Raw genomic sequence first — 14,795 nt, forward strand, 5'->3', positions numbered from 1 at the left:
AACCACCCCTAGATGAAAAACAGATTCTCTCCCTGCCCCCACCCCCAGTTCATGGACTGAGCCAAAGTGCAGTTACCTATGTGAAGCAGGCAAGGGCAGAAGCATCTTCCTAGCTCTTATCGTAACACATTGCCTGTCGAGTTAATGAAATTACCCAGGCTGCTAATTGTTTGCAGATCCTTGCTCTTAATAAAGAAGTGGTTATTAGTCTAATACCTGTTTATGTCCTTGTTCCAGGTTGTATGGACACCACATGGGAAAAGGTAAGGAGGGAGAGGAGGAAAGTACCGTACTTCATCGCACAGTGCATAGTTAAACTATGGAATCATTGACAGGAGTCAATGATTGCTAGCAATGTGAATGGCTTTATAGGAGGATTAGATAAATTCATGGGCGCTAAGACTATCAGTGGCTACTAACCATAATGACTAGGCTCTACTTCCACTGTTGGAGGCAGCATGCTTCTGAATATCAGTTGCCAGAAACACCAAGAGGAGTAAGCGCTATTGCTATTGCTCTTGAATCCTGCTTGCGGGTTCCTCTTGGGCATATCGTTGGCCACAGGATGTTGGACTAGATTGACTCTTCTTAGGCAATCTGCATTTCTGAAGATACTGCACTTCAACAAATATTATTTGCATATTTGTTCCTTGGTCTGTTTCTAAAACAGCATGTGTCAATATGCCATTTAGCCTCTCCTGGAATATATTTTGTAAGCAGAAGAGCGGGGGATGAAACATTAAACAGCGTTTTATAGGTTTTTACCCCTCAGGTAGATAAGTAGTGAAAATAATTGCTCATAGCTTGTGAGATGTTGATTGTTTCCAAGAACATTGCAAACAAAGGTGATTGTCTCCCTTATGCAAATATTTACTTGGTTTCTGTTGCTTGCCATGCCCTCCTTCTTCCAGGGAAAATGCTTTCCCAGCCCAGAAGTCAAATACTCTCTATGTTTACACTTTTACAGTTGGCACCATGTCAGCTATTGCTGCTTAAGTTAGCAACCATTGGCTACGTAGAGTAGTGGTGTTAAAGCTGACCATGAGGACTTGTAAGAACACAATGTAAGAATATATATTGACGGTACTAGGGGGAAATGAGCATGGGAGAGCAGGTTTGCAACCTGGCATCTAAGCACAGTTAGTTTACAATTAGTGCTGCTGTTTGGATATACTGTTTGAAAAGCCTATTTACAAAGGCATTATATGATCAGACTTCAGCTCAGGATTTCATACATGTGAACTCATTGAATATTGATCCAGGTTATGTTTCTGTTGGTTTATTATTCATTCAGTTTTGTCATGAATGTTTAAACTCCAGTGCTTCAAACCTACATAAGAGGACCCTTTTGGATAAGACCAAATGCCAGCATCCAGCTTCCCCCAGTGGCCAACCAGATGCCTATGGGAAGCCCAGAAGGATAACATGTGCTCCTCAGCTGTCCTATGACTTTCAGTCACCTGAAATTAAATTTTGAGAGGCAATATACTTCTGAATGGCAAATGCAGAAGGGAGTGGGCTGGTGACAAGGCACCCTGGTTGGGAGTTTCCTTAAGGAAACTGGCTATTTCAACACTGCTGAAAGCAGGATGCTTGACTAGACGAACCTTTACACCAATCAGGCATTGATATTGGGCACATTGTGCTACTTCCACCTTATGTCTCATCTAAGGCTTGTGAGCCCATGATAGGATATGGGTGGGGAGGGAGGGAGGCAGCCACTAGCATTGTGAAGCAAGGAAAGCCTGCTCAACTGCTTGTACAGCCAGCTGCTTGACTCAAAGATGTGCAGGCTTTTGAACAAGGGCATTCTCATTTTTGAGTATGCCTTTTCAAAGGCTCGCAACTTTTCTAGACTGCCTCTTCCCAGTTCACTACCCAGTGCTGCCACTGTGCTTCAGGTAGAGATAACTTAGACCAGGGTTCAGGAACCTTGGGCCTGGGGGACAAATATAGCACTCCCGGCCGAACACTGCATGAAATTGGGTTGATAGCCATCTGCGGCCGCAGATTGACCACCCCTGCTGTAGAATATGAGATGTTTTGAAAACAGCTTGAAAGCAGCCTTTAATGGCATAAACATGTGGTTTGTGAAAGAAAATAAAGATGGTCTAGTTCGCAAGCAGCTTGAAATGCTATATTTAACTTTCACTTCAGAAGACAGATAATAATTAAATGAGCTGAACTGTATAGAGCAGGTTATGTGCTTCATAAAGCACTGAGTGGCAGGTTCAGAAACAAAATGCTTCATTGTAGCCTTGATAGAATCTAAATAAAACTTGCCCCTTTTATTTTGTTTTTATTTGCTACGTCTGCCTTTAGAAATATTCCTATTTACAGGAACAAAGAGAGAAATCCTTAGGAACTAGATCATCACATTTCTAGGAACTGTTATGAGGACCTACAGAAGATGGGTCCCTGTTCTACATGATTCTGCCTTACCAATGGCCTAAATAAGTTCAGAGGCTGCAGTATGAGATACTGATTTCTGTGTATGAAAATTGGAAATTAAAATCCAAGAACTACCTACCACCGCCACCATTCAAGGGCCAGTTAGGTCACATTAGATTTATTTTATGACATTTTCCTAAAAGAGCAAGGAAAAAATAATTTGTATATGCATGAAATGCAACACCACCTCTATCTCTTTCTGTGTGATGTTGTAACTGGATACATCAAAGATCTAATCCTATTTACATATGAAGGATCACTGGAAAGGAAATTTAATATTGCATATATTTAAACCATATTCAGAGCCAGGTGAAAAGCTCAGATAATAGATAAAATTTGCCTGAAGTCACTGGAAACATTCTCTGCTTCTGACCTTCTGATATCTGCATTTCTAAAAGACTGTACTTTTGTAAATTGTATGAATCTTTGTAATGAATTTTAGAGGACTTTTTTTAATGATAAAGGAGAGAATGCTTTTTCTCCCCAGTTCCAAACCATGCACCAGAAACTATGCTTTCCATGATGAATAAATAGAATAGAGACTCAGATGTGTCCATGAGGACTAGTACATTACCAGTATTTATTCTTGGGCTTCCATTCTAATTACAGCCATATGTCACACCACTGGCACAATGTCCGACAAATAGTTTGCTGTATTTAATTAGCTTCTTTTTTGTGATATATATATTTTGACCATTAGATTATGTGGTCTGTGTATTCTTTTTATAAACAATATGTTCAGAACAAGTCTTTTTCAGGTAGGTACGGTTGTACAGATTCAATAGCAATGGCAGTAATAAACGTCTTTTGTGTGTGTGTAATATATGCGTCCTCTTTAAACATGAAATAGACAATAGGTCCCTTAAGTCCACTGTGTATTAGGACACCCAGCAAAGCAGAGCCTCAGTGGATGAGTGAGTCAGTGAGAGAATGAGGAAGTAATTCAAACACTGACAGACATCATACTGGATAAAGAGGAAGTCAGTAAGCACACTCCAGAGAGGAATAAGCTGGCAACACTGAACATAAATTCCTTTGATCTCCAAATCACGTAGGCCCAGAAGATGCGGGAGAAAAACAAAGCAAAAATAAAAATAAAAATGAGCGCTTTGCTTTTCTCTCGCAGTTTCCTGGCTGTTGAAGTAATAAGAGTAGGAAGTGCAAGATGTCAAAGCTCTTTGAATAAACTGCTGGTTTACCCTTTTCAGCAAGTGTGCCACAAGTTAAACAGAAAGCGTTTGATAGTGCCACTCTACTGTGCATTAAAGTAAATGTGGAGCATCCTTCTGCCTTAGGGCGGTTTTCCCCTCTTGCCTACTGACCTCCAGCAGTGCCGTGTGGTAGAACCAAAAAGAAGTACAGGCTTGACAATGTTCCCGTAGACAGGCCCAAGGATGAGGTTGGCCACTTAGAATCATAGAATCATAGAGTTGGAATAGACCACAAGGGCCATCGAGTCCAACCCCCTGCCAAGCAGGAAACACCATGAGAGCACTCCTGACATATGGTTGTCAAGCCTCTGCTTAAAGACCTCCAAAGAAGGAGACTCCACCACACTCCTTGGCAGCAAATTCCACTGTCGAACAGCTCTTACTGTCAGGAAGTTCTTCCTAATGTTTAGGTGGAATCTTCTTTCTTGTAGTTTGGATCCATTGCTCCGTGTCCGCTTCTCCGGAGCAGCAGAAAACAACCTTTCTCCCTCCTCTATATGACATCCTTTTATATATTTGAACATGGCTATCATATCACCCCTTAACCTCCTCTTCTCCAGGCTAAACATGCCCAGCTCCCTTAGCCGTTCCTCATAAGGCATCGTTTCCAGGCCTTTGACCATTTTGGTTGCCCTGCTCTGGACACGTTCCAGTTTGTCAGTGTCCTTCTTGAACTGTGGTGCCCAGAACTGGACACAGTACTCCAGGTGAGGTCTGACCAGAGCAGAATACAGTGGCACTATTACTTCCCTTGATCTAGATGCTATACTCCTATTGATGCAGCCCAGACTTGCATTGGCTTTTTTAGCTGCCGCGTCACACTGTTGGCTCATGTCAAGTTTGTGGTCAACCAAGACTCCTAGATCCTTTTCACATGTACTGCTCTCAAGCCAGGTGTCACCCATCTTGTATTTGTGCATCACATTGTTTTTGCCCAAGTGCAATACTTTACATTTCTCCCTGTTAAAGTTCATCTTGCTTGTTTTGGCCCAGTTCTCTAATCTGTCAAGGTTGTTTTGAAGTGTAATCCTGTCCTCTGGGGTTTTAGCCACCCCTCCCAGTTTGGTGTCATCTGCAAATTTGATCAGGATGCCCTTGAGTCCATCATCCAAGTCGTTGATAAAGATGTTGAATAAGACCGGGCCCAAGACAGAACCCTGTGGCACACCACTAGTCACTCTTCTCCAGGATGAAGAGGAACCATTGATGAGCACCCTTTGGGTTCGGTCAGTCAGCCAGCTACAAATCCACTGAGTGGTAGCATAGTCAAGACTGCATTTTACCAGCTTCTTTACAAGAATATCATGGGGCACCTTGTCAAATGCCTTGCTGAAATCAAGGTAGGCTACATCCACTGTGTTCCCTTCATCTACCAGGCTTGTAATTCTGTCAAAAAACGAGATCACTTACACATCACTAAATGACAGAACAAAAGAGGGTCAAGTTTGTGTCAAATGGGCACATAGAATTGTAGTGTTGGAAGGGACCTCAAGGATCATCTAGTCCAGGGGTCGGCAAACTAAGGGCTGCGGGCCAGATCAGGCCCAATTGCTTACAGGATTTCGGCCCACGGATTGTCTGTGGATCAGCATGGGGATTCTGTTTGTTCGGGCTGTGCCATTTCCCCCCCCAGCGCCATTCCAACCCCCCCACACACCGTGGCGGTGCTTCCTCCCTCCCTCCTCCTGGCTTCTCCAAGTGCATGGTTTCCTCTAGACTATGCAATGCATAGATGGCAGTGGAAAGTCTAGAGCTGCAGTCTCACAGATCATTAACCAACTTTGTTTTAAAATTCAGGTGGAGTGATAGAAGCACTTGTCTTGGGAGCAGGCATCAGGGGTCTTTTACAGTAATGTACAGTGGTGCCTCGCAAGACGAAATTAATTCGTTCCGTGAGTTTTTTCGTCTAGCGAATTTTTCGTCTTGCGAAGCACGGTGTCGGGAAAGTTTTGGAAAAGCTTCAAAAATCACCAAAGTCTTCAAAAACCTCAAAAAAGGCTACCACACCGCGTTCTATGAGTTGCTCCTCGAAGTCAAGTCGCAACTGTATTAACGGTGTTAAGAAAAAGGAAACAAACTTGCAAGACGTTTTCGTCTTGCGAAGCAGCTCAAAAACCACAAAACCCTTTCGTCTAGCGAGTTTTTTGTCTTGCTAGGCATTCATCTTGCAGGGCACCACTGTATTAACAAAGGAACAGGAGGCTTTATGTGTAGGCTCAGTGTGTTTCAGAACACAGGCTCCTTCTTCTGGAGCAATATTAAACCCGGCTGAACTCTACTCTGATTGAAATTAATGAACCTAATTGAACAGTCTCATTGAAATTAATGGCCTTAAGTTAGCCATGCCCATTAATTTCAATGGGTCTATTCTAAGTATAACTAATGTTGGATACAGCCCTCAAAAACTGCGGAATGGCTGAAGCAGCTTTGCACAGGTTCTGCTGCCTGCCTGGTACCATGATCATTAGTTGACTCTTTTGAGAAGTTTCTCCTTTTTGCATTTATGTATAGCATACAGCATATAGCATTACTAAAATCACAATCAAGCTATATTATCCCTCTTAACCAGGGTGGAATTTTGAGTGGGAAACTGGTGGGCAGGAAAAAGGTAACCTCTTCAGCAATCCTGGTTCTGTTTGAAGTAGCATTCTCCCATGCCTGGTCTTCAAAGAAATTAAATCATGAGAAATCCAATCATGGATGCCCAATGTCTCACCTTATTTGGCTTCCTGCACAGTACCCCTAATGGACCATGACCCAGATTTGATCAATTACTCCATAAAGGTCATCTGTCCATTGGTAATTGTTATATGTTTTTAATGAATTTACGAATTACATATAAACAATGCCTTTAGCAATTATTTATAGATATTGGAAAGCCCTATATCTGGCATTGCTCCAGAATTCTAAGAACCGCTCCAAATCAGGGCACTTTTGAAAGCTTCTGCCCACCATATTGATCCATAATGGCTTCCTATTCCACCCAAACTTTGATGAAAACCTGTTCCTTGATCTCTGCAACCATTGTGCTAAATTTAGTTATGATATCTTAACAGGCGTCCAATTGCATAGTGAATACGTTCCAGAGGAAAGGTGTGAAATTTGCTATTAATATCAGTGCCTGCTTATTACACTGAATGGGTAGGAAGTGATGAACACACTGGATCACATTCTGAAGGGGATGAGAGAAGCAAATACAATCCTTCTGGTATGCCCTGGCATTCTGTTTCCCTATTGTACTGAAAATCTCTTTTTAGTAAAAAATGGCAGCAGTAAGCACAATGTGTAGTTGGGGTAATATAATCATACAATTGCATAGCTGGAAGGGGACTTGGAGGTCCCCATTCAATGCCCTGAATGTCATCTTGTCCAATGTCCTGCTCAATGCAGGGTGTAAGCGGTGTTCCCATCCAGTTCTGCTGAAACACTTCCAAGTAAAGAAGAGCCTACAGCATCCTAAGGCGATCTGTTCCACTGTCAAACACCTCTTACCATTAGGATATTTCTCCAAAAACTTATCCCTTGAATTTCCCACCATGAGTTCTAGGCATGTCTGCCCTCTGGAGCAGCAGGGATCAAGTATGTTGCATTGTGTTGGCAGCATTCTCTAGGATAAATAGACTAAGAATAATCTTTACTTGGGTCAGTTATTTATAACAGTAGTTTCCAATTAGCTAATTACTGAGGACCCCCTATTTTTCAAAAGCCAAGCCACGGAGCCCCTACTTTTGACAATTTTTATAACTCTATGGTAGTTACCTCTGCAAAACAATTTTTTGAACAAAATGTGGGGTAGCCCCTAATAAGCAAACGATTTTAGGAATACTGGAAAACAGACCATAAAATTTGGGTACATTCCGTAGTCTCCCAGGGGTCCCCGGACCCCTAATTGGGAACCACTGGTTTATAGCCTTCATGATAAAGGTTGATTTGAAAAATGGTATACTTAAAAGGGTGCTACTGTCCATAATTACTTAACCTATGTATAACACAGGAGTTATAGTCTAGGTTCAGAAACGAGACCACCTTTCACTATTCTGCTTAAAAAGCTATTTCGTTTCAATAGGAAAATGCAATTCACAGAAAATGTAAATGTGAGTATACAAATAAAATGTTCAAATGTCCTTGAGAGGACAGGACAGGTTAAACAAGAAACAAATAAATTTGAAGAATCCTATTTGCGTCCACTTTAAAATGACAGCTGTAATCATGTTTGTTTTATTCTGAATTCTTGTTTACAGACAAGGAATGTTTGGGTTTCATTTTGGAACTGGGACAGCAAGCACGCAAACGTACTGTCTGTATAAAGAATTATGATCCTTTCCATGATATTTTTTTAACAGTACATGGTTTATTTTTAAATAAAAGAGAGGCTCAGTATCTGCCCAGGACAAGCCCCTGTTTGTGGAACTGTTTGATGGACTCTTTTTCTAATAAAAGAATAAGAACAAGAATAAGACTATCCCTGACTGCAGTCACACTACACAAAATGTGTCTAATGGGGGAAAAAAATAGTTCCTGTTTGATCATCAGAATTGTGACTTTCAGTGTGGGTGTGAGTGCACGCACAAAACAAGTTATTTATTCCCATGGGTAGGGTAGTGGTGGAAAGGTGTGAAACAAACATATATTTTTTTAAGGAAATCTTTTTCTTTTTTTTTTTTTAAATTTTTATTGGGTTTTCACATTTTTTATAGACAAAAACAAAACACATAACACCAAAACAAACATAAAAGACAACAAACATGAATAGTTCCCGAAAATCTTATTTTCTAACCCTGGTCCTTGACTTCCCCCCACCCCCTCCCTTGCATCCCTATTCCCAAGTTTGTGTCAGCAAGTTAGTATTTCTTCCGTCTTAATATTAGTCCTTTTATAAAAACAAAAATAAGTTTTCCCTAAGTTGGACCCCAGTTCTCTTCCCTCGATTTCTCATTTTTTCTTGAATAATTTTCTTATTACTAAACCCCCTGGTCTTGAGTGTTGTTTAAATTTAGATACTTCCCTCCCTCCCATCCCCGCTTGGCGTCCTTTCCCAAGACATGTCCAAAATAACAGTTTTTAGCCTGGGTTCCGCACATCCGAGGCCCTCAAATCTTTGCCAGTCCCTCTCCGCCGGTTTTGTTGGTAATCCTTTTTGTCTGTCATCGAGTCTCGAAAGATTTCCTTAACAATCAATCCAATCAGTCCATAGTCTCTTCCCATATTTAAAGGCAGCTGCTGAGGAATTTCCACTAGGCCCGAGTCTTGATGATAGTCAAAATCAAAATCAAAGTCAAAGTCTATGTGGAGGCCCCAATTATACTTCTTTATTTCGAGTTCCTGGATTCCATAAACTCCCAGGGCCTCCACTTTCATCTTCTGTGTCTTTCGTAGGTTTACACTGGATTTAATCCAATAGTCTCCTTGCTTGTATTCTCCAGATGCCGGCTTCTGGTTAGTATTTTCCCACATAACTTGTTCTCTTTCTTGTTTTGTCTTCTCCTCTTCTTTGTTTATTATTTCAAATTCAGCTGTGGGTTCTTTCTCACTCAGGTCATCATTACATTCAGCAGAGCTACTTGTTTCCAAATCCAAGGTCGTCAATTGTTTACTCATAGCTGTAGTCTGCTCCTGTAAAGCTCCCACCAGTGAAAACATCCTTTCGATTTCTCTCAGTATCTTTCCACCCACAGCCATTGTAATTCCACAGAATTCCCCCTAGAGGGAATCTGGTTGCTAAATGATCTTTTCTCCAACAATCCTCTGTCCTGTTATTGTTTCTTTGTTTCCCACAATTTTAGTTCAATTGTAACTCCTTTTAATCCGGAGAGGTCTTAAGTAGCAATTTTTTCACTATTAACAGTCCATTTGACAGCTTTGACAGCTGTCAAATTCTGCTCCTCTACACAGGCTCCAAAGCAGATCGCTCCCGGGCCCGGGAGGGAGGGTTATTTGCCACAAAACAAAGTCTCTTTCAACACTCCACTCTCCTGTTCAAATTTGCCTTTCTAAATCTTGGAAGTTGCTGTCTTTTTAAAACTCACCCTTTACAGGGTAGGCACTCCAGCTTAGCTCTTGTATCGTTGCTCTGGATCGTCTGCAAGGGGGGGGGGTGGGGACTTCCTTTTGGCTCACCCCCCGGTCGTCTCAAATTCAAAGGATAAAAATTTTTAGAGTTCAGTTCCAGATTACTCACGGGTTCTTTTTTCAGTCCAAATTTCAAGGAAGGAAGTCAGCGCTCTCCAGTTATGGCTCGCGGCTTCGCTCAGCGGCGGTAGCGATCGACTCTCAGTGTCGCGCCGTCCCCCGTATCCCCTCCGTAGCCTTTAAAAAGGCTCATTGCGAATCAGGGGGGGCACTTAAGACACCCGCCGAGTCCTCAGTCCGCAGGCTTCCGCGCCTGCGGTTTTTAAGGGTCCCCGTGTCGCCGGCACGGCAAAGACCCATCCACCGCTGAGCCGATTCCCTCCGGAGCTCGGAGGGAATCCGCCATTCCTGGATCGCGCCAACCCGGAAGTCTAAGGAAATCTTTTTCCTGTCCCCAAATCTGGCCCTCAGTTCACCTCTTCCCAGACCAGAGCTATGTGGGGCTTTCCAGTGTCCAGGGCAAATGTTTTCCCAAATCTCACTCTTTAGACATATATTGTTCCCTAATGTTTATTCATCCCAGTGTCCCACCTCCTCAAATTCTGGAGTTTGTTTTCATGATTTACAGACATTTACTAAAAGCTAAACTACTTGAAAAGTTAAATGAGCCAAATGTGCATGTGAGTAGAAGTGTCACCCATGGGATCTCCAACATAAAGTCCTGAAATGAAGCATTCCATGGGCAGGTAGGAGCTGAGCTGGCCTGGAATCTACTGGATCCTGAGCCAACCCTACTGCCTCCAGGTGATGCTGTTGGGCCTGATCCGACCTGCCTGCTCACCCCGCATTTCTCCTGGGTGCTCACGTGTGGCAGGGCTGCAGCCAGTTTTGATTTCTGAGCCACATCTGTTCCCCCAAAACATTGCTTCCAATGGAATTTTCTTCAGAACTGCAGCAGGGGAGGGGGCAGTTCAGATATCCCCCATGCCTACTGAAGTCCTGTTAATGACTAGCCCCCACTCTAGCTGATGCTCTTTACATTTTTTAAAAACTGCATTTCAATATGTCAATGTGCATTTCACAACACATTGATTTTGACTCTCTAAGGCTGAGAAACTTTTGCCTATGCTTCTTGTTCCTTCCCCTTCCTTCAGGCTTTATTTGGTCAAAAAACCACAGACCTAGGTTGGTCAACTCTGTCTAGGCCTCTAAATACATCTTGGCTATGTCTCACGGTATGATACAGTGGGCTATTACTGCAGCTGGAAGCAAGCCCAGTAGTCCAAGTACGAGCGTCACTGTTGAGAGAAGCGAATCATTTCCTCCTTGGGTGCCATATTTTGTATTTGCTGTTTTTGCAAGAGTACTCAATATTATTATTTTTCCTTGTGCACTAAACCTCAACATTTTGTGCGAATGCTTTTTTGTTTATTTTTTTGGCAGACATTCTTTCTGTTGCTTCACGTTTGCTATCATCTGCAAGTGATTTGTTTTTAAAAAGTAAGATTAAAGTTCACATACTTTCTCTTGGGTCCTGTATTAGCTCCCACCCCCGACGCCCCCTCAACCCCCGACGCCCCCTCCTTTATTAATTTGGGGGAGGAAAACACTGTCTCTTTGCCTCTAGCTAATGCTTCAGTATCTGTTGAGCCAACTCTTCTCCCGTGTCCAATACAAGTGACCTTGGACTATGGTACTAGCCTCTGATAGGAAGTCGCATTTGTGGAAAGAATGTTTCGAAAACAGCATGTGGAAAGAAACAGAGCCTGATATGCACCGTTGAGGGTGGCTGCGTGCGTTAAGAAAATGCATACGTGTGAGAGATGGGAACTAAAGATGGGAACTTCCAGTCCTCAGCACATCAAGTCTGCACTGAATCTTCACCAATTAAAATAGCTCCTGAAGCTTTCCCATCACCAAAAATTCACATCCATATTACGTGCTACCACTGTGCTGTGATCTCATCAGCTCTTTCAAAACAGAACAAATTCTGATTTCCCTATCATGGGAATGGAGTGTTTCCCAAGGAAACCTGGATGTTGCAAGGTAAGAAGGATGATGATGTGGAGGAGGACTTTCAGTTGTGCATTTGAACTTGAGGACAGATAGTCAGTGGCTGCTCTTGCATCGTGCCATGTGAAATGCTAAAAGTGTGACTACTAGCCTTTGTCTCTGTGGTCAGAGGCACTATCCTTCTGACTACCGGTTCCTGGAAACCACAAGTGGGGAGAGTTCTCCTGTGCTCAAGTCCTGCTTTCAGGCTTCCTACACGCATCTGACCGGCCACTGCGAGAACAGGATGTGCCATTGGCCGGATCCAGCAGGCTCTTCCCTTCTTAAAACTGCCTATTCAAATGGTATGTGATGTGCGTGCATGCACACACATACATGTGGGATGGAGGTTGTGTAATAACAGTGCTGTTTTATTTATTTATAAGCCTACAAAGACCATGCCAACAATGACATTCATAGAGCACTAACTTACAAAATCCTAAAACAACAGAATGAAGAGAGCAGCAATATGAAAAAAACCAAAAACCAGCCAATATCCTTAAATTGTCACAGCAGCTCATAATAAACCATTAGAACCATTAAAAGCTTTGATGAAAAGAGTATTTGTAGCCTGGAGACTCAATAGCGCTAATGTAGCTGTCTCCTTCTTGCTATTTGGGGAGGGAACACTGCTGGGTTGTTATGTGGGATCCAGAAATCTTTCTTCCCTTTAGGGCTTCAGCTTCAAAAACTGTATTTTCCCAGCACTCAGAATGCAAAATTCTATTGCTCGACCAACATGATTCTTTTTTCATGTCTGGTTCGTCAGATTTGGTAATTGCTGTAGTGCTGATTCAGTATTATCATTTATTTAAAGTTTAAACAGTACCATCAAGAATGCACAGTGCTTTGCAGGGATTCAGTAAAAAGAAGAAGACAACAAGTCCTTGTGGCCAAGGAATTTTTACACTAAATGAAACAGAGGAGAAGATAACAGAAGGAGCCCAAAGCCTAGCAGCAATGGGGATATTGAGTCAGAGGCTACAGTGCTGTACCTAAGGAGCTAGACCAGGTTCCTGACTTAGTACCTGCTGATGTTAACCAGGAAACCCCTGAACCCAGGGCTGACAAGTAGGAGTCCCCTTAACCAGATGCCATACATCAGGGCCTCTAGAAATAGCACTAGGATCCTTATGGGTAGCTTACCCTGATGAACAATATGCCCACTGTACCTTGCCAGTCCAATGGTGGAAAGAGTGTATTATGCAGGAGGCCATGGGGCACAGGAGGAGTGCCTTCAGACCAGTAGGTTGGGCACTCTTTAAGAGACTCTTAGTTTGTCATAAGGAGCACAGCCTAGGAAAGATGGACTGGAGGCTGAGGCTCAAAAGGCCTCTGCTCACTTTCAGTGGGGCCTGTAGCATGTTGTTCAGTAGGAGCTCTCCATGGTGCTGCAACTACTGATATGCCTTCAGGGCCAGACTCCTGCAGGACCACCAGCACCAGCCCAGAGCTCCCTCATCCTGGCTGCCACCTCATCAGTCCTATACTGCAAACGGCAGTACTGCTACCATGAGGAATCCACTACCACCCTAACCCAGTCACATGATGCTGCTGGTTATTTCATTAATTTGTAAAATCCCATCTAAACATGTCTATCTTTATATATCCAACAACCATGTTTAAAATCTCCCCCATATTCCTAGAGCACACCTCCAGTAGACCTCCATTCATTTTCTGATCAATTTTGTAGCACCCTCTTGTATGTATTTAGATTCTTCGGCACTTATAAGATTCCACTGATTTACTTTGGTTACAATTTGAAACACTTCCTGCCTGCTCCACCCAGCTTCAGATTTTATCATCATACTGCTGGATTTTATCAAGTATTTTATACAGTTCAGAAAGAAGTTCTATCTGTCAAAAATAAATAAATAAAATTTAAAAAAATTGTCCAGTAGCACCTTAGAGACCTACTAAGGTGCTACTGGGCAATTTTTAAATTTTTACTTATTTATTTTGACTGCGTCAGACCAGCATGGCTACCTACCTAAGTTCTATCTAAGTTCTATCTGTGTTTGTTTAAGAGAAGTAATTCTTCCAATTTAGAAGAAGCTCAAAACTTGAACATTTCTGCATTTTATACAAATATCTCTTTTTTTGGGGGGGGATTAAATCCTCTTTGCAGCAGTTCTGTAACTTACAATATTTATTTCCATTCTTGAGAAAACATTAGACACATGGCCCAGACACATGGCCCAGTGAAATCTCAAAATCGCCTAATCTACCTCCCACTTAAATTGTTACAATTAATATATGATGTTAAAGGAGAAATAGGCGGTGCTAACATCCCTTTAAGCCTATCTCATACAGAAATAATGGCAGATCATGTCTCACTTTCTTGAATGGTCCTCCAATTTACTTTTGAGAGCCACATCCATTTAGTTAATAGAAACTCTGCTCGGTGCTTGGTATTTTTTAAAAAAGGTAATGTCAACTAGATTTTTATATTCATTGCTTCAAAGAATTCAGAAGTGCCACTAGATGATATCTTATAATGTTGGGTGAAGATAATCACCCACTTTTAACATGCCTCTGAATATGAGTAACTCCAGCTTTCTTAAAGTTTACTTAAAACCTATCCATACTAGTTTGCATAGTGCTTAACTTAAGTGTAGGAGTTTTCAATAGACTGGCCGAGAAAAGAAAGATGATAACTGACCCAGACCCTACAATAATCATCTGAGGCCCTCTTCCACAAGAGGTCTAGAGGGCAGCAAAGTGAGAATAGGCCTTTTCTGCAGTGGCTCCCCATTTGTGAAACGCTTTCCTCAGGAAGGCTCACCTGGTGCCTTCATTACATATCTTTAAGCACCAAATGAAAACATTTCTCTTTAACCCAGCCTTTGTCTGATTAACATGCAACATCCTTTTAAATGTGTTTGTGGGAGGGGGATTATTGGTTTGTTCTTGTTTTTATTATGTATTTTGTGCTTTCATTTTGTATTTTTATGTTGTGAACTACCTTGTGATCTTCAGATGAAGGACAATATACAAATTTATTAATGAATA

The 14,795-nt window shown here is 42.1% G+C and overlaps 1 protein-coding gene across 1 annotated transcript in view; it reads left to right on the forward strand.

Annotated features, from left to right (window-relative positions):
• LOC308586118 (uncharacterized protein) overlaps positions 1 to 14,795 on the forward strand; it is a gene marked incomplete at its 3' end in the record, with an annotated part of 58,479 nt that overhangs the window by 26,695 nt on the left and 16,989 nt on the right. The window contains exon 3 of the mRNA XM_081192394.1: positions 238 to 263. Within this exon, the coding sequence (XP_081048520.1) occupies positions 238 to 263 (26 nt within the window). The remainder of the gene's footprint in view (positions 1 to 237; positions 264 to 14,795) is intronic.

This window comes from Podarcis bocagei (assembly GCF_964188305.1).
Source record: "Podarcis bocagei genome assembly, chromosome: 4".
In the NCBI taxonomy this organism is placed as follows: domain Eukaryota; kingdom Metazoa; phylum Chordata; class Lepidosauria; order Squamata; family Lacertidae; genus Podarcis; species Podarcis bocagei.